General features: G+C 31.9%; 1 protein-coding gene across 1 annotated transcript; it reads right to left on the reverse strand.

Moving 5' to 3' along the window:
• Positions 1 to 8,848: 8,848 nt before the first annotated feature.
• Positions 8,849 to 13,832, reverse strand: LOC131602380 (probable alpha,alpha-trehalose-phosphate synthase [UDP-forming] 7). The gene is made up of 4 exons (XM_058874467.1): positions 13,534 to 13,832; positions 11,037 to 13,077; positions 10,282 to 10,555; positions 8,849 to 9,295 (listed from the first exon to the last, which is right to left on the reverse strand). Exons 2-4 carry the CDS (start codon positions 13,031 to 13,033, stop codon positions 8,984 to 8,986), a joined length of 2,583 nt encoding a protein of 860 aa, XP_058730450.1. The 5' UTR covers positions 13,034 to 13,077; positions 13,534 to 13,832; the 3' UTR covers positions 8,849 to 8,983.
• Between the last annotated feature and the right edge of the window lie 11,160 nt (positions 13,833 to 24,992).

The raw sequence follows: 24,992 nt of genomic DNA on the forward strand, positions 1-24,992 counted from the left end.
AAAAGAATTTGTTTACATTAATTTGTAAGTTCTAGAGTGATCAGGTTGTTGATCAGTATACTCTAGCAAGTCTTAGAAGTTATCTAAGCAGTTTGTTCCTAGAGTGATCAGGTTGTGATCAGGATACTCTAGAAGACTTAGCAGTTGGCTAAGTGGAAAACCATTGTAATCAAGTGTGATTAGTGGATTAAATCCTCAGGTGAGGTAAATCACTCCAAGGGGGTGGACTAGAGTAGTTTAGTTAACAACGAACCAGGATAAAAATCTTTGTGCAAATAGTTTTTATCTTACAAGTTTTAAAGCTACACTTATTCAAACCCCCCCCCCCCCTTTCTAAGTGTTTTTCTATCCTTCACAAGCAACTGCTTGTGACTAGTAACCAATGACCTGTTCAGTGATCTGATTTAACAGATATAATATTCATTGACCCCTTTAGAGTTCTGACCTTCACTCGGTCTTCTAAGAGGATTTCCATAATGACCACATTCACTGTCTTCTCGAGCTTCTGACCTTCACTCGGTCTCTCAAGAAACACTCAATATTCAATTGATTAATTTTGTGTTTACAATTAGAGCTTCTACACAAGCAAGAGTAAACTAAATTAAGTACATCAGAAGATCCTAATACACACTAAGAATTTTACATTGTGTTGTAGCTTGATGTGTGGTCTTCATTTCTTTAAGTAGCTTCTTTATAGACAACATCCCAAAGCACTTGACTTTCTTATGTCTTCTTCTTCATAAGCTTCTGAAAACTTTATTGATATCGATGTATTAGAAGGAAGAACGTCTTCATCTTGACTCTTCTGAGAACAGTCCTTATTCTCATTTCTTCAATGATCATCTCATAGCACAATATTCATATTGTGGATTTGTAATTGAGAAGTTATATGATCATCTTCATAATCAATAAAATTATGCAAAAGCCATTAAAGGCAGTTGTTCTTGTTTCAATTATATTGGTTGATGGTTTGGATATATTATGATGATTACAACACCAACAATATTTCAAAATAAGTGATTTTCTTCTTATATAGCCAAAGAAAATAGAGTCGTTGAAGAATAGCCGTTGAGAAACGGCTGGCTATAGAAAGAGAGTCGTTACACAATGATTTAGAATAGTACTGCCACGTATGTCCTTTTCCATACTTTAAACTAATGGAGAGGTAGTGGAATAAAGCTTATACGTATTGTGTACTTATCATTGCTAACGGTAACATTTGTCTTCTCAACTTTAGAGGCTTCTGATGATAGATGTTTGAAGCATGAGTAAAGTCGTGACACTTGATTTTTCTGATAGTCAGGTCTTAAGTTTTTCAGAACTTGTTCGCTCAGAACCTTGTCTACAAAACTTCAACATTTTTCTTTGCAACTTCTATCTTCAGAACTTCAAGTCTTCAGAGTCTTCAGAATTGCGTCTTTAGAGTCTTCACCACTTGGTCTTCAGAATCCTTTTGTTTTAGAAACCAGATCTTTAGAATTTCAATCTTCAAAACCTTCAACACTTGTTCCTTCAGAACCTTCAGTCTTCAGAGTCTTTGGCACTTGGTTCTTCAGAGGATTATTCGTTCAAAATCTCTGCTGGCTTCCGAATCAGAACCACTTCTCAAATATAATCCATAGGATCATTGCAACAGCAATATCAGATGTCCTTATATCTTTCCGATTGTGATCAGATATAGAAGCATACTTGCTTTGAAATATTTGCGACTTGTGTTACACATAGTAACTCGCATATGATATTCAACACCCGTCTTGATAGTGTTTGTTTGATCTGATAATTTTAATAAATATAATCTTGCACATAAACAAACATCAGAACATAAAATAGTTCTCTCACAAATACTTCATTGTTATCATCAAAACTCATAGATATATTGCAGAACCAAATCTTGTTCTTACAATCTCCCCCTTTTTGATGATGACAAAACTATGTATTTTGATAGAACATTTAAAACAGGGTAATCACACGATATAACATATTCAGAGTTTCTAGCAACAACTCCCTTGAATATGTTAACGCCAAATTTTAACTTATGCTTGTTCAAAGTCTTTCTTTGATCCCAAGACTCACAAAATTAGAAATTTTGAGTTATCAGAACTTAAAGTAGATAGAGAATACTTCCCTATGGTCAGAAAGAACATAAACCTTTAGCATCTGGACTTGTTCAGCAGAACTTCTGTCTTCAGATCTTTAGAGCTAGTTTTCTTTAGACACAATATTAGAGATATAACTTCAGAGGCTTTTGAAGTGATTTGCTTATGTTCATTAGAACTTATGTAGCGTGGAAACATAACTTGGTGACTTCTGATGTTTTGGCCACACCTTTTATCAGAAAGAAACCTTGTCTTTCAGATGAGAAAATTCCCCATGAGTTTCAGACTTGGTGATTTCAGAATGTCATTTCTTTTGGAACTTGTTGACTCTACTATCAGATATTTGACTTCTAAATTGCTCAATCCTTCTAACATACTTCTTAGGGGATTAGCTTTCTGGCCTATTTTAGAATGCCTAGTGAACTTGTTCAATGTTCCTTGGTTAAACATCAAACAAGAAAACATTAGAAGTAAATGCATATGTCATTATTTGAAAATATTGCATCCTTTTTCAGACTCAGCTTATCATAATCATTATCAAAATCATTATTATTCTTGTTTCAACCAGTGCATGTTCTGGTCCAATCCTCTTTACCATAGCCCAAATTCCTTTTTGAAATATTATCTTAGACAATATCCTTCCATAAGGAATGTAGGATTCTACTTGTGTTCTTGAGATTTCAATGGAGTGTTTCAGGTGTTTGAAAATAGTTTTAGGGAGATTTATTCTGAAGTGATAAGACAGAAGATAGATGAAGATTCTATCATCGTGAGACAGAGTACTTCTTGTCGTTGCTTGAGGACGAAGATTGGTAAGAGAGAATCTGAACCACGTTCGAGCAGATGGAAGCAGATTTTCAGGATTGGTTGGTTCATACGGGATTGAACTGTCATGAAGAATTCTAAAAGTCTCCACCGAACTTAGATCTGATTGATAGTCATCATTGGTGACTCCAGATGAGACACACCTTGTAACATCCACAATTGATGAGATGGTGATGTCAATGGGAAGTCTGTAAATTGCAGACCAGATAGTGTTTCCATCATCACTTATTCTGGCGAACTTCCATAATTTCTTTACTAGAGAAGTAAAGACGGGTTCGCTCAAAGAGGCGTAGTAGCCAGACCAATGCTGGAGTTGCATACTCCTTATTATATATAGTCCAATATCCTTGAGTCTGGTAATATTAGATCGTTTCTCAGAAACAACTTCTAGAGTTTCCTTGTTTCCATGAAAGGTTTTAGTAGACATTGTGAAACACCAGAATAATGATAAGAGAGGAATTTGAAACAAGGATGATGGAGAGACAGAGGAGGTTACTTCTTTTTATAGAGATATGAAGGAAGTTAAAGGATCATGCTTAAATGACGGTTGTGTTTCCTAGATAGATTATGAGCATTTTGAAAAAGCTAGTGACTGGAGTGATGTACACGACTATATCCAATGGTATTTTAGAGTGTCACATCCTTATATGGTATCACATGCTCTGGAGATCCATCTAGGTCAGCTCCTCAAGACATAATTAAGGAGAAGCAGACTAGGACATAACATGTTGTTGATGTGTTGCCTAGACGTCATCATATCGTGGAGATTGAGCATGCAAGTACAGTCATAGGACTATTTTCGGATGTCTCTGAGTTGAGGGACATTTTGCATGCCACGACGAGGAGGCACGGGAGACACTATAGTACAAGAGACAGTGTACAAACAGGGGGGGCGTTGTCTGTCATACACTGTAGTTGGCAGTATTTATATTAGGAGCCCTATTTTCGATTCTATTTTATTTTGACTTCATTGTGTACTATGATTTTATTAACTTATATTTCATTTTCATATTATTCTAAAAGTGTATGGTTTAATTTATACAAGCAAAGTCATATATCGTCAAATACCTGAGAGTATTTCTAAATCAAATGCAAAATAAATTCATATCAAAAGAAGACATTTCACTAAAGGATGTATGGGGTGAACATGAAGTGATTCATGAGATATATTTCCAAAATAAATTTTGATAAAAAATTAAAGTGATAGTCGGCTTAACCGTATTTAAATAAGATAAAATAGTGCATCCGAAAATACATCTCCAAATCTCCAAAACAATTAGAGAGACATTTTCATATTTTCTTAGGATGTTTTTACATGCAATTCTCTTAACTAATTATAACTTAGCCACACAAGATGCGTAAGGTAAGGTAAATTCTTCCGCCTGAACCAATTTTATCTTTATTTAATAAACTAAAAGCAAAAGATCATATACAAAAAATATCTATTATTAATATATAAAAGCAAAAGTACCTCGAAATTCCACTTAAAGCCCTCTGATAAATGTACTAAAACTTTTTTTATTCCATGGATAGAAATGACTTTTTGCAAAATAACTCAATATTATTGATTTGACATTTATTACTGCTGATGTGTCGCTCCCTTAATTTTTGTTGGTATTTTATATTTATTTTTATTTGTTGTTATTAAGTTATTTATTTACACAAATTACAAAACTCTAATAGCTACTATTAAATGCATAGAGTTATTGCATAATTTGGAAGGATGAGTTTTATGATTTTGAAAACCCAAAGCCTCCACTAATTCAAGTTTTCAAATTCTTCTTCAATTTATCTTTTTGAGGTTTTCAAATTCTTCTCCATGTCTGTTTTGCTGCAAGTACAATTTTAATTTGCATATTTGTTTTTGTGTCTTTTTTATTTCGATTTTAATTTGCCAAATCAAGTGAAATTTGTTTTGTTCTTTCAACCTTTGGCATGTCCAATCGATTCTGTGAAAGAAGCAGTTAGGTGTAAGCATATATGGTCTGCAACAAGTTTTTTCTGATTTTTTTATTGGTACTAAGTTTGATTTTAGCATAGATATGGGATTAACTTCAATCATGGAAAGGTGATTGAGACAAGGTGATTGAGGGCATTGGAACAATGAAATTTTAATTGTTTTAGTTGAATTTTAATAGAACATCTCAAATGTTGAAGCCTAAAATGTAGGCTGGAGTACAAACGTAAAGAGTTTTTATTTTGAATTCTATTTAAGTCCTATAATTTTAATTGGATCTGATTTTTTGTATTTCCAGGTTATTGAGGCGAGAAGGCGTTTGTTTATTAAAATGTTTGTGTGAATGTTATGTTTCGTAGTAATGTATATATTATGATTGTTTTTTTAGAATATTTGGTTGTTGATTATTGTCTTAATAACATTTTGAGGTTTATGAAATTATAATTCTTTGATTTTTTTTTTTTTGCATTTAGTTGTTGATTAGAAGTAAGATCCATTCTCAAACACTAACGGTGAGTGGAAGAGGATTTGTATTGCCACCACCAGCAAACTCAAACAAACCCAAACTTGGCTATCTTCTTGCGTCTATTCCTATTCTCTTAGTGTAGCCAATAAAGACTAATAAATTTAGTTGATATATTTTATTCTATTTTATTTTATTCTTTATCATCAAATATCATAAGACTCATTAATGAATTGTGGTAGTAATAAATACATAAAATAAAAATTATTAAATATATTTATAATTGCTATTAATTTTAAAATATATAGTTTACCTAAATAGTAGTATCATAATATAACTTTTATTTTGAGACAAATAAGTAGTATAATAATATAATTTTGTCGTGTTATTTGAATGAATTCAAACTTTACAGATAGTACTCTTTTGTTTTTTTAAAGTACTTCTAAGGGCATTTCGATTTTAAAGTACTTTTAAGGGCATTTCATCTGAAAGTGCTTTTAGATTTTTGGATATTCTTTTATTAATTACAAATATTTTTAGTAATTTTATATTTGTGTTATTTATTTAAATATTTTGTTTTAATTTTATTAATAGTTATAATTTACTAAAAAAAATTAAAAACATATTAATTAGTTCTCTATGAAATGGTATATTGAAAGGTTTGCATAAAAATAAATAGATTGTCTAAGAAGATTCTCTAAGAATATAGAAAATTAGTTTGACTATAAAATTTTAATATTGTAATTTACGGAAAAGATATCTCTAAAATAAAAAAGAATGGAACAATATCACGTCTAATACGTCCAATAAATATTTTTTGTATTTAATATTTGAATGTTTTCAATTATTGTGTTTATAAATTAAAATCTTACGATTAAATAATACATTAATTTAATTTTAAAATCTTCAAATTATTGGGTTTAATCATAAAAAATGTTATTTAATATTTGAATGTTTCTAATTATTGTGTTTACTAAATAAATATTACAATTAAATAATACATTAATTTAATTTTAAAATCTTAAATCCTTTAAATTAATGGGTTTAATTGTAAAAAATGTTGATAGTAAATTTTAAAAATTATTTCTTAAATTGGAAAATATATGGAACATTTAATTAGAAAGAGTATTACCCAACAAAAAATATTGCAAAACCCCAGTCATGATTAATTTTATTATTTATAACAAATAGTGAAAAATGACACTTCAAATTGGTTAATATAACACTAATTTTAAGACTCAATTATAACTTTTTCAATTTCAAATCTAAAATTAAACCTAGAGAATTTTTTTCAATTTCAAATTTATTAAACTTATAAAATTATATTTTTATATTATAATAATATACATTAAATGTAGAAACTTTTAAGCATTTGACGGGAGCTGTCATACATTTTAGGTTTGAGAAAATGAGCTAATATCTCAAATAGGTTTAATAAATTTTTAGAATTAACTCATTTGGATTCAACTGGGGTTTGAATTGACGGGTAGATGTGAACGTATCTATGAGATATGAGCTATTGACTGATTATTTTAATGTCTATCTTTTAACTATTTCTTTTACTACTGTTTTATAAAATTGAAGCAGGCCACATGTCAGAAAAGAATTGTACTTGCAAAATTTTGAAGTGTAAACAATAATTTAGTTTTTCAATTAAAATATTTTTACTGTAAAAGTAATTGAAGAGTTGTCTTTTTAACTTAATGCAATAATACTTACTATCATTTTTAAACAAATTTTATTTCAAGGTTAAATATTTAATTTATCATTATAAAATATACGAATAAAATTATTTTGTAATTATTTAGATCCTTATTTGAGATATAATATATTTTGAAATTATTTAGATTTTTATAGAAAGGTTAATAAAACAAAACAAAATCAATTGAGATTTTGTAATTTTAATAAATTTAAGAAATAACTAAATCTTATCAGAATCTTTTCAAATTAACTTCATTATTGTAATCATGATAAAAACATTTTAAATGGTAGTCATGAAAATTTAATAATAAATGATAATAATAAAAACTAATGATAAAAGATAAAAATTTATTAATATAGTCAATTTTATAAACTCAATAAACTACAATTAGTTTTATAAACGTGAATAAAATACAATTAGTTTTATAAACGTGAATAAGTAAGTTACAAATAATTTTATGAAAGTAATAAATTTAACGATTTATATAATTATTTGTATAAATGAGAATAAAAAGCAGATTATGAAATTTTCATAATTTTTTATTTTAGAATTAATTTGACAAAACATTTTAAATTTGAGATTCTTATATTTATTACACTATCCAATGGAAACTACTTAATAAGATTATTTTAAATATATGGGAATAAATATATATTATTTACCTTAAGTTTTAGATTTCTATTTTTTAATAATTGTACAGATCTAATTTTTCTATTAACATATTCATATTTTCATTATTTGTTTAATTTTTAAATATTTTATTTTTTGTTCTTGAATCTTTTGACGGGGTACTGTCATACATTTTAGATTTGTAAAATTTGTAAATTTGAAATTTTACCGGAGCTATCATATAATTTAGATTTCTAAAAATGGAATAATATCTAAAATAGATTTAATCAATTTTTAGAATTAACTCATTTGGATTCAACTAGGGTTTGTTAACTCTTCTGAATTCACGGGTAGATGTAAACGTATCTATGAGATATATGCTATTGTATAAAATATGTTTGATATATATAAAGGAATTTTACAAGTCAAAATTAGATATATGTAATGTGAAATCCCAACCAGACCCGTGCGACAGCACGGGTTTCCTACTAGTATTTTAAAAAATCAATGGATATAATACACGTTAAATTTATCATTCACTTTAACATACCTTAATAAATTAAATAAAAAATGGAATGACGTGGCTTCACAGTATTGGAGCGTGTTTAAAGAGTGGATAAGGTGTGACCATTTATAGGTTAATTGCCTTCTGTCTAATCATTAATCATTTCATTGTTCCATATGCATTTGTTAATCTATTTTTATAGCAAAAAGAAAAATGAAGTTATTTTGTTTTCAAATAAGCTAAAAGTTGTTTTAGAAAACTTAAAAAAAATAAAACTAAAAATATAACTTGTGGACAATATAAGCTTTTCTCAAATAATTTGATGCCACCAGATAATTTCAAATAAAAGATAACTAAAGAAAGCCCTTTCAAATATAATCTGTTATCTATAAAGTAATTTTCCATATCACTTTTACATATCCTATCAAATGTCATTTTTCCAAAAGGTAGCCATTGCCAAGCATGAATGTGCTTTCACTTTTTCCTTCCTTTGGAATACCACAACCACATCTAAACCCTATCCTACACTAAGTGGATTTTTCCTTCCTTTGGAATACAAGATGAAAACAAATTAAAATCTTTCTGCTATTCCAAAACTAGAATGATATAAGAGAAATGTCAGGAAACAGTAACGGGACTTTACCAAATAATATATGTAATATGTAACTAAAAAAAAGATAACCAAAGAAAATGAAAAGGAAAATTTTATGAAAACATATTCTGCAAACGCCCCAATTGTCATAAAGAATATTACATATCAAATTTATAAAATAAGAAGAAAAAAAAACATCACCTAAATCGGAAGAAACCTCGGTCACATTTGGATTCAAGAGGAATCCCCAGAATCTTCTATTATGCCGGGTGAAGAATCAGATTCTTCGGCCAAAGATTCTAGCATGTTTATTACTTCAGCTGTATCATCAAGATAATACTTTGCTTTGCTTGGCTTTTGTCCAACCGTGCAAGCAAATACAGAAGCATTGGGGGAAAGAATATTTCTTGAAATTGCACTACTAACTATTTCAAACATGTCTTCATCTGATCTATCATCACCAACACACAGCACAAAGTCAGCCTGTTTGCCACTCTCAGTCATCGACGTAAATATCTTTTCTGCTACTAAGCCTTTGCTCACGTCCTGCAACACAAATGGTATTAAGATAAATTATGCTTTTCCCAAAAGGGCGTGGCTCAGTTAACAGCATATTAAAATTCTAATGTTCATGCCAAAATTATATGGTGACAACAAAGGGCTATGCTGGATATAAGAATTCAATATTGAATTGAAAATATTAACTACAAAGCTAATCCAAAAAACTACAACAGAATAAATTGTATCCATAGGAACAACAGAAGGCTTGTCAATCCAAAAAAATTGAACAACAGGTTCTTGGTCCTGTAAATGGAATGGTTTTCTAAGTATAGGTGGAACCATATAGAATTATATGAATGCAGAATGCAGCATTCATTGTAACGTCTTCAATGTCTTTTTGTTCCCAATAATTACCTCTATATTTCAAACAAGGGTAAATAATGCTCCAATGATAAAATTGCAGAAGTTCTAATGAGCTTTCAGCATGGTTAATAACAAATATTCTAATGATTCCCAAAATAAAATAAAAATATGAAAGCACAAGGGACAGAATGGACATAATACTGGGCAGCAAACAATGGAAGTCTACAAAAATTGGTTTCTTGTTTTCAAAGTTATTGTATAGGAAACGGTGAAAATACAAGTTATTTTGATTGCACTATTAACTTCACAAAACCTTGAAAATAGAAAACAAAACAATGTGCCATCCAATCATGTAATTATTATTAAAATTGGAGGCAGAAAACGTTGTTTGACTCCAATTGTGTTCCCATTTTCTGTTATCACTTGTTTTCATTTTGTTTTTTGTGTTCAAAGTTTATGATAGGTAAGTAGTGGGAAAAACGAATGTACAACACTTTGAAAAATGAAAAACAAAATGAAAACAAAGTAACATTTTTGTTGTTAATACTGAAAACAGAAAATGGCAACCAAACAAGCCCCTAAATTTTGCTATATAAACTCTTTTGAAAAACGAAAAAAAGTTCAATTTTTTTACAAACAGGTCATTAGAGAAAATTATATATACATACCTGGGGTTTGACTTCAACAATAAACTGGCCACTCTTTGCGGAAACAGGCTCATTGGCCAAAACACTTTCTAGATGATCCAACATTTCCTTCGCCTGAGAAGATCCAAACCCAAGGTCTGCATCCCTGTACTGCCATACCAAAGCACTTTCCTTTCGTTCAATGCTGGAACCATCAGTTGCCTCTGTATATAGTTTCATTACTGGTTCAGCAATCTGCATCCATCCAAAATCGGAGCAGTTACCACAAGTTTCCCATTCTCCATCCTGGGACCACCTGAAAATACTCAAATTTTGTAAACAAAGTGCCAAGTTATAAGAAGCTGAGAACATGTGATAAAGTTGAAGGGCATAATAAATAGAGAAAGAGGAGATTTGGGAAATTATATATCAGCTAAGTGTAAGGTTAGCTTCTAGATCAATGCAAATCCATACATGAAGGGCGTAATCAAAAACATTTTCTGAAAAGAGATAGATTTTTTTAACAAAAACCGCTCCCTATAGGATGACCACCTGAAGAAAATGCTGATGTTTTCAAGATGACTAACTGACAGCATTTGCAAAACCAGAGACAATGAAATTTCAAATAAAAGTAAACTGTACACTATCAAATAGGACTTTTTGATCCCCACCTAATAGTCCTTGCTCAAACATAGGGAAGAGGGAAGTTATTGTAATACATCTGTATTCACACCCTAAAAATTGACCAAAATAAAGCAAAGTAGATCAAGTCAAAGAGGGAGAGAGAGAAAACGAACCTCAAGAAATACCCATGTTCTGCAGCAATTCCAAGTTTATCACATTGAGCAAACCATTCATTTAAGCTAATCCTACCCCTTCCACTAACAATGAAAACTACATTTTTGGGGTCTGCACAGAGAGATTCCAAAAGAGAGATGACCTCCTTACTTGGACTCTTATTAATGGAGTTTTGTGGCATCACAGTACCATCATAATCCAACAAAATGGCCCTACTCCTTGCTCTCTTGTAAGCTGAAACCATAGCATCAATTGAGAGTTTTTTAAAGTTAGGGTCGAGTGCCACAACCCTAAATCCAAAGCTAAGACCTATTCCCCAACATCTTTTTCTAAGAAGGTCTGTGCAAGCCCTCTCCATGTCTTGCAAGAAACTACGCGACCAGTAAGCCACATCATGAGTGCTGACATACCGATAATGCTTTTCGTGCCGAAGCTGCTTCTCTCCATCACTCATTGAAATGGCCTCATTCATTGCCTCTGCAGTTGCTTCAACATTCCATGGATTGACACGGATAGCCCCACTAAGTGATGGAGAACACCCAATAAATTCGGATATTACAAGCATGCTCTTCTTAGGGTCATTCACATTGGAACTTGATTCAGAACCAGATATTCCCTGTCTACAAACTATATATTCATAAGGAGTTAGGTTCATCCCATCCCTTACAGCTGTGACAATAACACACTCGGCAAGGCTGTGATAGGCAACTTTTTCAGTAATTGGAACCGCCCTATCAATAAAAACAATAGGTTCATAGCCAGGTCGGCCAAACACTCTGTTGATCCTGGTGCAGCTTTCTTGTATTTCGGCAAGTACTTCCTCTACATGTATCCCTTTACCTCTAGCTGGATTAACTATCTGGACTAAAACAGCTCTTCCTTGCCATTTGGGGTGTTGTTTGAGCATCTGCTCCATAGCCAAAATCTTCAAATTTATGCCTTTAAAAATGTCCATGTCGTCAATACCAAGCAAAATGGTTTTCCCTTCAAATTTCTGTTTGAGCTCCCTTGCCTTACACTCCTCATCCGCCATTTTCATAACAGATTCAATCCGACCCATATGAATCCCAACAGGCATGATCTTAATACTGATAGTCCTTCCATAATATTCCAATCCTAAATAGCCCCTCTTTGACTGATACTCTAGACCCAACATACGACTGCAACAGGAAAGGAAATGGCGAGCATAGTCAAACGTATGGAATCCAATGATATCAGAATTTAGTAAAGCTTTCAGTATCTCTTCCCTGACAGGAAGAGTCCTATATATCTCTGATGATGGAAAGGGGCTATGCAAGAAAAATCCCATTTTAACCCTGTTAAAACGCCTTCTAAGAAAAGTCGGCAGCACCATCAAATGGTAATCATGAACCCAAATATAGTCATCCTCCGGGTTTATTATTTCTACTACCTTTTGAAAGAAAAGTTTGTTTGCCAGAACATAGGCTTCCCACAAAGTGCGATCAAATCGGTGGCTTTTATCAGTCGAAAACGGTAACTTGTAATGAAAAAGTGGCCATAACTGTCTTTTGCAGAAGCCATCATAAAATTTAGCCAAAACATCAGGAGGTAGAAATGTAGGGACACATTTGAATTTATCCAGTAAATACTGCGATACATCATCTTGTTCAGCGGGATCAATGTCAATGCGCAAAGACCCAACATAAAGAACCTCCATCTCTTCGGGAAATCCATCCTTAAGCTGTAAGAGCAAGGAATCCTCATTCCAACTAAAACTCCATCCTTTGTTATCCTCTCTTCTCTTCGCTTTCAAAGGTAGCTGATTCGCCACAATGATAATTCTATCCGTAGAAATAGTTGACGGATTATCAGAAGAAACACTTACAGCCTGATCATCATCCACCTCCGGAACAAACCCCGGGACACTCATAACCCTTGGCATCCGCCTTCGTTCTTTAAACTCTTTCCCCGATCCCATCGCCGGGAAATTCCCAGAAGCCAAATCTAAAAGGTTTGTATACGATCTGGACATCATCTTTGCGTCCTTCTAAAAACACACAGTTCTCCACAAACTCTACTCTGCAAAATCGACAAATGGAACATCAACCACACAAAATCATTAATCATAAACAGAACAAAAGCAACCATACTCACAACGAACAAAACCACACACACACACACATAAGAACAGTATCAATGTATTGATAATCAAAACACACTAGTCTGTGCTCTGTCCCTTAAGAAGGCAAACGATCACCAGTTTAACAAAATGCAGATACATCACATACAAAAGCCCCAAATTCTAGACCCTTAAAACGGGTCACATCACAATGAGTATTGAAATTGAAACAAATAACCTTCACAAAAACGGAGACAAAATGGCATTATACAATCAAAACTCAACGATTCTCGCTACAATAAGATCGATGACGATAAAACTCGATGAAAAAACAAATTAACTTAGGCAACAAAAAAAAACACTTTTTTCCCAACCCGATACAAATTAAAAACACAAAAGAAGAATTGAAAACGAACCTTGTGCGATTGAAGCAATGAAATGAAATGAAATTCCTTGTGGGTAACAGTAGCAGATTGGAGCTGAATAGAAATGAAAATTATGAAAATAATCCCAAAAAGGAAAAACTAGGGTTTTCTTATTTACACAAGATCTCCCCTCTTTCTCTTTCTCTATCTCCTCCTCTTATTCTTCAAAATGAAATTGAATTACGAATTAGAAAAAAGCGTTATTGAAATATAAAAGTGAAGATTCACGGAATTAATAAAATATAGACAACTTGATTATTAATTAATTCGAGTCTTTTTGAAAAACATTTCAAAAGATTTAAATTTTTTAATATTTTTAAGCACAAGTTAATCGTGAACTCTTATCTATCTACTGTTAACGTATTTTCGTACGGTGACACCTAATGTGTTGAAGTGCTTACGTCACGGACCAATGAGAAGTTGTTTTCGCACGTATATGGTGGTCAAGGGGAGACAATAACGTAATTATAATGATTGGTGTGTTTTTCGGGTGACCAATAGGGGTGACGGTGATGGAGTGATTAGCGTGAGATGGGTGAGTTTATCGAAACTTTTAATGTGAAAATGGATAAGGTTTTGCCAGCCGAGTGAAGCCGACTTGATAGCCAGCTGGCAACACCCGGCGAAAGAATTGACCACGCGCTTTTCACGTGCTGAGAGGCTAACGCGTTGTACTGGAAAGTACGTTGGTGCGTCACTGAGGTGTACTCGCCACGCGGGCAAGGGTAAAAAGGGTAGAGAAGGTTGAGAAGTGAAAAAAAAACCTATGACAAATAAAAGATCTTGCACTAGATTATCCATTTCAACATAGTGAATAAGATAAAAGCAATAATTGTATCCTAAAAAAGAAAATTTTACACAATGAAAAAAATGCATTCAGTGTGTTAATTAGTTGAATTGTAAAAAAGAAGAAATTAATATGAAATACATAAAATTATATAACATTGTGTCAAATAATTGATTATATATATTATCAAAATAATATTTTAGCTACAATAATTATTAGAATAAAGACCCATTTTGGTCTCTCACAAATATTACTCGAGTCAAATTAGTCCTTCACAATTAAATAGACCAAATTTAATCCCTTATAAAATTTAATCGGATCATATTAGTCATTCTGTTAATATTTTTATAAAACCGTGACTGGACTGCCACATTGGATTTTATTTATTTTTCATTTTTAAATACTAAATTAATATTTTTTTAATTTCATTTTTAAACAATTATAAATTAATAAAATAAAAAAGCTAAAATTGTTTCTTATAAGGAGTTGAACTCGGACCCCTGTGGTTAATCTTAGACAATTCTAAATTTAAAATAAAAAATATGAAATTTGTATCAATATGGTCTCGAACCTAAGTCCTTCCAGATTAAATGACAGTCAATTTTATAAGAAACAATTTTGGCTTTTTTGATATTATTCATTGGTAACTGTTTAAAAATGAAATTAAAAATAAAAAATAATTTAGTATTTTTTTTTTGACAAAAACAAACTTAACTCATATCATTATTCAAAAGATGTTCAATACAAGGAGGTATCAAATGGAAACTACTACGCCTAGACCAAGAATTGGCCGCCTTCGCTAACGAGTGGGCAACCGAATTCGCTTGACGTTTAATAAACTTCACCTCAAAGTTAGGAAAAGAAAGCAACAATGTTTGTAAAGAAGAAACAATAAGACTAAACTCAGAGCTACCCGTGTGCTTCTTTCGAAGGGCTTGAACTACCGTTTGTGAATCACTTTCAAAAATAACTTGTCGGAGATTCAAGCTTATAGCTCCTTGAATTGCTTCTTTAAGTGCAATGACCTCCGCTTCCAAGATAGAGTGAGTACCAACATCCCAAGCAACACCTGCAAATATAAAACGACCAAGATTATCACGAACACACCACCCTCTATTCGTGGTGCCTTTTTGGGAATTGAAACCCGCGTCGACATTACACTTGAACCACCCAACATTCGGTGGTTCCCAATTCGTAGGATGTTGGGGATGGATATTGAAATCCGTTTCCTTCTGTGCCGCCAACCAAGCCTGCCAATTACTAAGCGCTATTAAACCAAGTGTTGTAGCATCCTCCTATTCATTATTCCATAATTTATTATTTCTATTTTTCCATATCACCTCAATCATAACAGCCACTCTCCCAACAGTCTTCCTATCCTCCCTACTACAAATATCAAAAATAAGATCTCTAGCATCATCAAAGGAAGTTAACCGGGGTGCAATTACGGAATACAAACCTGTTGCCCACCAACATTGGATAGTAGTGCTACACCCAAACAGAACATGCCAATCATCTTCAAAATTAGCATCACAGAACTGACACCCTGTCGGACACTGAACTTGATAATTTTAGTATTTAAAAATTAAAAAATAAAAAAATTCAACGTGTCAGTACAGTCACGATTTAAAAGTATGAAAAGAATGAAAAGAACCAGTTTAGAAGTGGGAAAAAATCGATTTGAGAAAAATATTAGCAGAAGGACTAATATGATACAGTTAAATTTTGTAAGGGATTAAGTTGAGTCAATTTTTTTGTAAGGGACTAATTTGACTCGTGTAATATTTGTGAGGGATCAAAATGGGTCTTCACTCTAATTATTATTTTTTACTATAACTTGTTTTGTCATTTTTACATTTAAAAAAATATAATCAATGTATTAAAAAGCGGACCGATTATCAAACTTATGAGGTTCGGTATTGATTTATTCGTCGAATCACTGGTTTACTTGTCAAATTGCGTGAGTAAATCGGTTATAAACTGATTAATTCAGTTATCTCTATAACAAAACTATATAGTTGTTAAACCGATCAAATCGAATGAATTTGTCTCTACATATATTAAAAGAAAATTTTCTAAAAAAAAAATACTTGCTAGAATTGTTTTTTGAAAATACAGGCTAACAAAATTATAGGAGCGCTACAAAGTCAAAATTAATAGAAGAATGTAATTTCACATAAATAAAATATAAAGTAGAATAAAATTAATTCCCCTAAATAAAATCAATTAATTCCCCTAAAATAAAATCAATCAATATATCTATAATTTTAGCAACTAAAAATTGAAGAGTTTTTGCAGAATTTTTGAAAGTCTATGACACAACAAGTCAAAGATTGTTTGAAGAATTACAAAATGCATTAGAAACTCTTGGTATAGATATTAATAATGTGAGAGGACAAGGATATGATAATGGATCAAACATGAAAGGTAAACATCAGGGTGTACAGAGAAAATTATTAGGTGTTAACCCTAGAGGTTGTCATAGCCTAAACTTGACACTTTGTGATATTGCAAATTTTTGTACCAAAGCTAAATATTTTTTTGGAGTGTTACAACGTATTTATACTGTATTTTCTCATTCAACAAAACATTGGAAAATTCTTAAAGACAATGTGAAAGGTTTAACTATTAAACCATTGTCACAAACACGTTGGGAAAGTCATGTGAATAGTGTATATGCAATTAAATCTCAAACTTCAGATGTAAGAGAAGCACTACTTCAACTAGACGAACAAGATAATGATCCCAAAATTAAGAATGGAGCCGGATCTTTAGCAACTCATGAAATTGAAAACTTTGAATTTTTAGTAGCTATGATGATTTGGTTTGGATTCTTAACTGCTGTTGATGAAATTAGCAAAAGTTTGCAAAAAAAAAAAAAGACATGTGTATTGATGTGGCTATAGAACTAGCAAAAGGTTTCATCAAGTATTTGAAAAAATATAGAGAATCTGGATCTGTATATGCTAAAGCTAGTGCTGAAAAGATTGGAAATGAAATAGAGATTGAATATGTGTTTATTCAAAAACGTAAAATTCGTAGAAAACAACACTATGATGAAAATATATCTCAACTCACACAACTGAATCTTGAGTCTGTTGAAGAGTCTTTCCGAAATCACTATTTCTTATATATTGTAGATCAAACAATTGACTCACTTGATAGAAGATTTGAGCAGTATAGCACATATGAAAATATTTTTGGATTCGTGTTTAGTATTAAAAGGCTTAGATCATTATCTGATAGGGACTTGAAAGCATGTTGTAAACATCTTGAAACTTGTTTAAAACATGATGATTCTCTTGATCTTGATGGTGAAATTTTGTTTGAAGAATTGAAAATTATTGGAGAAGTTTTAACAATTAAATCAAAATCGAGCTATATGATATTGAGTTCTTTATATACTTTTAATTATCTTTCTAATACATACATACCTTATAGAATAATATTGACTATTCCTATCAGTGTTCCATCTACTGAAAGAAGTTTTTCTAAATTAAAATTATTAAAATTTTATTTGAGATCTACTATGTCACAAGATAGATTAAATAGTCTTGCGTTGATTTCAATTAAAAATAATTTTTTGAATAACCTTGATTATGAACAAATTATTAATGATTTTGAAAAAAAATGCTAAGAGGATGATATTTAAATAATTTTAAAGGTTTGGTCAATTTTTTTATAGGAAAAAATATTGGATCAAGAAGAATAAGAAGACGAAGAAGAAAAAGAAGAAGAAGAAGAAGAAGAAGAAGAAGAAGAAGAAGAAGAAGAAGAAGAAGAAGAAGAAGAAGTCTCTTTATAGTGGTTTATATTTTGATGTAGTATAAACATTGATTCAAAGATCCATACTCGTATTCTTTTTGCCCAATGTCAAATGAAAATGTATTTTTATCCGATTATTTCTTTTATCCTTATGAATTTATTGTTAATTTTTTTCGGAGCACCACTATTTTGATTCACCCAAGGCACCAAAATTCAAAGGACCGGCCATGATTGTTAAGAGTTCCACATCGGACAATATATGGCCTGAACATGTTCTTATAAGTGGAGACAATCCTCGCCCTACAAGCCAGTTTTGTAGGGTTGAGTTAGGCCCAACCACATTTCTTAACATGGTATCAAGAGCCTCGTTTATGATCCGGTGGGCCACCTTCTATGGTTTCCGCTATAGGGCCACCCGCCATTTATTTCCACGCTCCACTTGTCTAGTCCTGGGCGTGAGGGGGTGTGTTAAGAGTCCCACATCGGACAATATATGGCCTGAACATGTCCTTATAAGTGGGGGTAATCCTCACCCTACAAGTCGGTTTTGTAGGGTTGAGTTAGGCTCAACCAGGCTCTGATACTATGTTAAGAAGTGTGGTTAGGCCTAACTCAACCCTACAAAATCGGCTAGTAGGGTGATGATTGCCCCCACTTATAAGGACATGTCCAGGCCATATATTGTCCGATGTGGGACTCTTAACACTCCCCCTCACGCCCAGGACTAGAAAACTGGAGCGTGAAAATAAATGGTGGGTGGCCCGATAGCGGAAACCATAGAAGGTGGCCCACCGGATCTTAAACGATGCTCTGATACCATGTTGAGAAATGTGGTCGGGCCTAACTCAACCCTACAAAATCGGCTTGTAGGGTGAGGATTACCCCCCACTTATAAGGACATGTTCAGGCCATATATTGTCCGATGTGAGACTCTTAACAATGATCACGACACCTACAAATTTTCAAAATATCATAATTTCACAAGTTCATACTTTAAATTTTAAACATAGTCATCACACACGACAAAATAATACAAAATACAAATCCAAATAAATTTTGAACAAGGTCTAATTACAACATAAACTGAAAATTAAAATAATAATTACAGTGCGAAATAAATTTAGTTCTAAGAAGGAAAATTTGTTTAAACAAAGTCTAATTATATATTTTTTAATTTTTTAATTTTATTTTAAAGTTACTAAAACAGCGACATTTTATTTTAGAAAAAGAAGTTAAATATGTTTGTGATCCTCCTAAATATTTTATATTTAATCATTCAAAATAATTCTTTCAAAGAGTCCTCCTAAATTTTTTTTTTTCAAAACTAGCATCACATCACATACCTCTCAATTTAAGATCAAAACCGAGGAGAAATATAAATTATTTTTAATACAAATTACATTGTTTAAACAGAATATTAATAAATTAATTTGTTTACAAATTATATTATTTACACATAATATTAAAGCAAAAATATATAACAAATTTTAAATCTGGTCCATAATCCTCATTGTCAATGAAGATCAAATACTGGATCTTTGTTTCCATTGAATTTTTTAGAAGATCAAATGTTGGATCCAAGTATATTCTCAATGGTTTTTTCATGCATTTGTTTCTGATGTAAAACTAAAAAGGGTTAGATAAAAAATATCCAGTTATATGATTATTTAAATACACAAATCTTGAACCCAAAATATTTTTCTCCTCTTGCAATTCATCATAGAGAATTTTTCTAAGCTTCTTTAAGTTTCAATATTTTCATGTCAAATGCCTTCATTATTAATTTTTGATATTCCTAATGTTTTTATAATGAATGTCTTTTAGGTTTCACGCGGATCACTAATGACAATGTCTTACGCGTTTATACTCACTAAATTGATAGCAACGGTTTGTTTAAGGACGGTGAAGAAACTCAATAAATGTGCTTATATTTCCTCCTGGTTATGACTCAAAACTGAAATGTGTTTCTTTTTGAATAAAAATACAATAAAATAGGTTCCATCCCCAACGCCACATACCTCTCAATTTCTGTCAAAAACCGAGGGGAAAAAGTTTTTTTTAATACAAATTACATTATTTACACAGAATATTAAATTACATTGTTTACAAATATCAATTTTTTTATTAAAATACAAAGTTTCTTTTTTATTGATGAATGACAAATTCAAAATTTGACTAATCTAATTCATCATTGTTGTTGTTATTCTTGAAGAACAACAAATCTTTGTTGTTATCCAGATTTTGTTGTATACCATTTGTATGCATTTTTTTTTCAAGTTAAATAGTTTTGCATGCATCCAATTTATAATATAAAGCTAGATACATAACATAAAAAGTTATATACATAATATAAAGTTAAAAGATAAGTTATTATGTAAGAACACCAACCTTGAGAAAAAAATTACACTTGCAATTCATCCCAAAGATCCGTTTCAAGATTCCATTATCAATTTTTCATGGTGCTTTCCACAAGAAAGCGAACAAGATATATAGTGGTGGATGTAGAGAGTTTCTTGTGGATTGATGTGCTAGTAATATCTTGAGTGTTGTTACTTTATGAATGTATGACATATGTTCGTTGTTGTAGTTGAGTAACTAAATCCCTCGATTCTTCTTTAAAACTGAGGGAAATAGTTTTTTTAGTTAAAACATAAAATAAAATAAGGAACATCCCCTCAGTTTTATCAAAAACTCGAGGTAATATATTACTTGCAAAAAATGGTGATGATAAAAATTGGAGGTGAAATGTCTTGTTTCCTTTTTAATTTAGTACCATTCATCATTTTTATGTGCTGCAATTACTTGTAATTTAAAACATGTTTAGGAATAATTTCTCGATGCTGTCAACCAAAGAAAGCAATAAATTATGGAGTATTTTCTTTGATTGACAACATAAGGAGGTTATTCTAAAACAACATCAACAATATTATGTGAGATATATTACAAGGGTGGAAAAAGAGTTTTTTTTCAAGGTTGGTGTTAGAAGAACAACATACAACACATAACCTTGAAGATTTCTTTGTCTTGCAATCCATCCCAAAGAATCATGCGTACGAGTTTGGAGCAGCTACATATAAGTTAGTTTCATGGTAAAACTTAATTAACATGTGCTTTTATAGTAAAATCTAATCATCTAATCCCTTGGTTATTACAAAAACTGAAGGAATATACCATTTAATTTACAAAAATAAAATAAAAGAAAGACACCACTTTTAAAGAAATAAACACATAAACTGAATTTGTTGGGATTCGAAGCATGTCCTAAATTATTTTTTCCCCGGTTGTATTAAAATACCGAGGGAATATATGGTATTTATTTTTTTAAATAAAACATAGCGCACCTTGACATTATACCTCGGTTTTTTGTTGGGTGACGTGAAAGTTTTGTTATGAAATATATTATTTGTAGTAGTGAAAGTCTCATATATTACGGTCGTGTTGTGACCATGTAATTTGGTGCTGGTGAGCATGGATAGGAGGTTGACCTGAGATTTTTATTCTCTAAGCACGTTGTCATACCCCAAAATTTTCCCATCATATTTCAAGATATTTTGGCTCATATGATCTTCAGCTACTCAAGGCCAAACAAGAAATAGGCATGACTATCTGTCTCCTAAGCAACGAGCCTACAACTAGGATTTCGATCCTCTCAAGGTATAATCAAGTCCTAATGCCTAAAGTGGTATTCAAACTTCCTCATATGCCTCAAAGAATCCTCACACCAAGTTTCAAGCTCTGATTCACAAGACTGCCCAGTCAATTGCTCAAAAGGTCAACAGTCGACTATGCTAGGTTAAAAGTCAACTATGGTCAACCCACAGTCAAAACTCCTGATTTTTTGTCAACATCAACATTTTGAAGTTATATTAATCATTTGATCAAGGGTTAATCATGATTCATCAGGAAAAGCTCCAAAAATTATCAAAAGATAAAGTTTCTAAATTAGGGTTTTAGGCAAAAGTCAACTGAACTTTGACTGGTCATAACTCTCACATTGTTTATCAGAAATTGTCTAACCAAAGATTATTCTCAAGAAAATTCAATTCTCTACAACTTTGATGTTGGGCCCAAGACTAAGAAATGCATCATTTGAGAGATATGAGCCAAAACATTACAGGTCCTTCTAGAAGTTCACAGAAGGCTATTTTTTTCAGGACCAATATCATCAAGATAAAACCCTCAAATTCAAAAAAGGTTCCAAAGTAGCTTGTGGAGGACATCTTGAGCTTTCCAAAAAGTCCTATAACATCTTCATATGATAAATATTGAGAGATTTATGACTGGTGCAAGTTGAGCGAAATTTGGAAAATGCATGAAACCCTAATTGGTGATTTTCACACTTTTGAGTATTGGGCTTATAATCTTGAGTTATCCACGTGATAACAAGCTTGCAAGAGGCCCATGAGTTAATATTTATTTATTTTATGGTTTTATTCCAATTATTTTTTATTTTATTCATTTAAAATCAATTTAATCCAAATAAAATCATAATTAAATAAAAGGATATTTTATGAATCATTCTCATTCACCTTTTCAGATCCAAGTTATCATCCAAGGGCCAAAAATCAATGGAAAAAAGGTTGAAAATACAGTGGAGCTTAAAGTGGAAAGATTTAATACATGAATCAAAATCTAATTTTTTCCAATCAAATATTTGATTCTTTCCCGAGATATCAAACCCTAATTCAGGCCTCTATATATACCAAACTCGTTCATGCTATTAGGGGACGAAAAACAGTAACCAAGGAGGCCAGGTTTTGCATCAAAAATTGCATAAAAACTTGCACTTTTGAATCCTTATTCAGTTATTTGCAGCCTTTTTCAAGAGTTTCAATGCACTCGATCGTATTCTTGAGGCCTCATTGAGTAAGTCCAGGTCCCAAGCAATGGCCAAAGCTTCTTGAAAATCATACATCATGAACTTAGTTTGCATAAACATTATGAAATTTGTATTTTGTTTTCCGTCGTGTTTTCGATTGAACTAACATTGCTAATAGTTTCCTGAGATGATATGGGACAGGATAGAACCATTGCATGAGGTCTCTAATGGCCAAAACGCTATTCACCATTGTTGGAGCTTACAAACGGCCAAGCCTCGTACAACATTCTTCAGGCCTCCTCAAGACTTAAAAACGTTAGCATTGAACTCGCCTTGGTTCATTTATGCGGTCTGGGTTGTTTTTTTCTTTCAATCCGCTTGTTCTTGCAGGTTTCAAAATTTAGGGTGTCGGAGAAGAAGGCCGGAGCCCTAGCTCTGATCGTTGAGGGAGGTGCTGAATAATTGATTGTGGACGTGGCGCAAACGAGGCATCTGTTTGGTTATTCACTAATATCTGGGCCCCATGTTGACCAAGTTTGAAGAGCAATAACTGGTGCATTCCTCCGAATCATATGCGTGATGCATCCTAGTTCCCTGGCCGTCAGATCGAACTGGGATTAATCTAACGCGTCTGAAGCTCCGTTCCACCATGGAGCTGCAGGGACCATCCATATCAGATTCAGCGCTTACCTCTTCAATTTTTTTTTAATTTTTTAATTTATTGTTCTTTTTATTATTTCTTTAACACTAACCCCTAGGTTTTTTTAGTGAAAATTAACAACAAAAACTAACTAACCATTTTAATTTGTTTTTATTAAATAGTTAATTTTATAATTATTTAATTAATTAACTTTTTTTTATAAAAGAAAAAAATATTAAAAAAGATTTTTTATTTGTTATTAGTCCAAAATTAAAAGTTTTTTTAGGTTAAATAAAATTAAAAGTTATTTTTAGGACCTATAATTAGACATAGGTAATATTAATTTTAATTTGTAATTTTGAATATATTTTAATTAAATAATTAGTTAATTAGGATTAATTTTAATTTAGTTAATAATTAGGTTAAGAAATAAGTTTGCTAACCTTGATTTCACTAACCCTAATTTCTTCCCGATTCTTCTTCTCCCTCTCAAACTCTCAATGTTTGTCGCATGATTGATTATTTATTTATTTAAATTATTTCATTTATATTTAAATATTAGAAATCGATGTATAGGTCGCAAGGTTAGTTTTGTAATAGTTTTAACTAGGACTTTTACTTTTCCGCATCCCCCATTTTTTATTATGTAATCCCTCCCCAAAGCCTTGTAATAGCGTAGGACCTTTACTTTTCTGCCTTTACTTTCCGCACTCCTATATTTGTTTAGATGTATGCTTAGGATTGTATGACAAGAGATTTAAAATCAATCGCTAGCTAACCTTAACTCAAGTAACACACCTCGCACACATTCACCTTTAGGGTTTCCCCTCTTCCATTTCCTTTCGAATAATAGTCAAGTCCCTCGAGCATAGGAATACCTTAGTGAATGTTGCCTCCGATTCAAAATCATCATTGTCCCTTCAGAATAAAGATCATAGTCCATTCAAGTTGCCTACGATAAAATGATCCCGTCCCTCAAGTTGCCTACGATAAATGATGATAGTCCCTTCGATTGCTAAGGTATCCTTACTGGTTACCTTTATGACTATTCACATCTCATAGGACTTCCTACCCTCTTTATGGTATGGATAGCCCCTATGACGATTCGATGACCCTTCGATGACCCGTACATCCAATGTATAGGACTACCGGCCCCTATATGGTATGGATAGTACTATCGCTCAAGGAAATTCTTTAGAATAGGAAAGACCTTACGAACTTAGGGTAGGTAACTCTTAAGTGATTGCTCACAATCAATTCAAATCAAATACTTTTCACACCCTGTTTTCTAACGTTGTCTTTTCTGACATTCTCAAAAATAAAACTGTTTTTCTAAACACACACGACACCTTTCAAACATTTCAAACAAAAAGTAAGCTAAGCAATTAAGAGCGCATGGATAACCATGGATACAAATGGTGCTTACATCTTCCCTTTGT

Source organism: Vicia villosa, linkage group LG5 (genome assembly GCF_029867415.1).
Source record: "Vicia villosa cultivar HV-30 ecotype Madison, WI linkage group LG5, Vvil1.0, whole genome shotgun sequence".
Classification (NCBI taxonomy): domain Eukaryota; kingdom Viridiplantae; phylum Streptophyta; class Magnoliopsida; order Fabales; family Fabaceae; genus Vicia; species Vicia villosa.

What these genes read in the sequence shown, in the direction of transcription:
- LOC131602380 (XM_058874467.1), bottom strand. Translation starts at nt 13,033, where the DNA reads ATGATGTCCAGATCGTATACAAACCTTTTAGATTTGGCTTCTGGGAAT. An exon ending in GAACATGGGTATTTCTTGAG is followed by an intron (nt 10,556 to 11,036) that starts GTTCGTTTTCTC and finishes GAGTATTTTCAG; the next exon opens with GTGGTCCCAGGATGGAGAAT. An exon ending in TTGTTGAAGTCAAACCCCAG is followed by an intron (nt 9,296 to 10,281) that starts GTATGTATATAT and finishes TTTGTGTTGCAG; the next exon opens with GACGTGAGCAAAGGCTTAGT.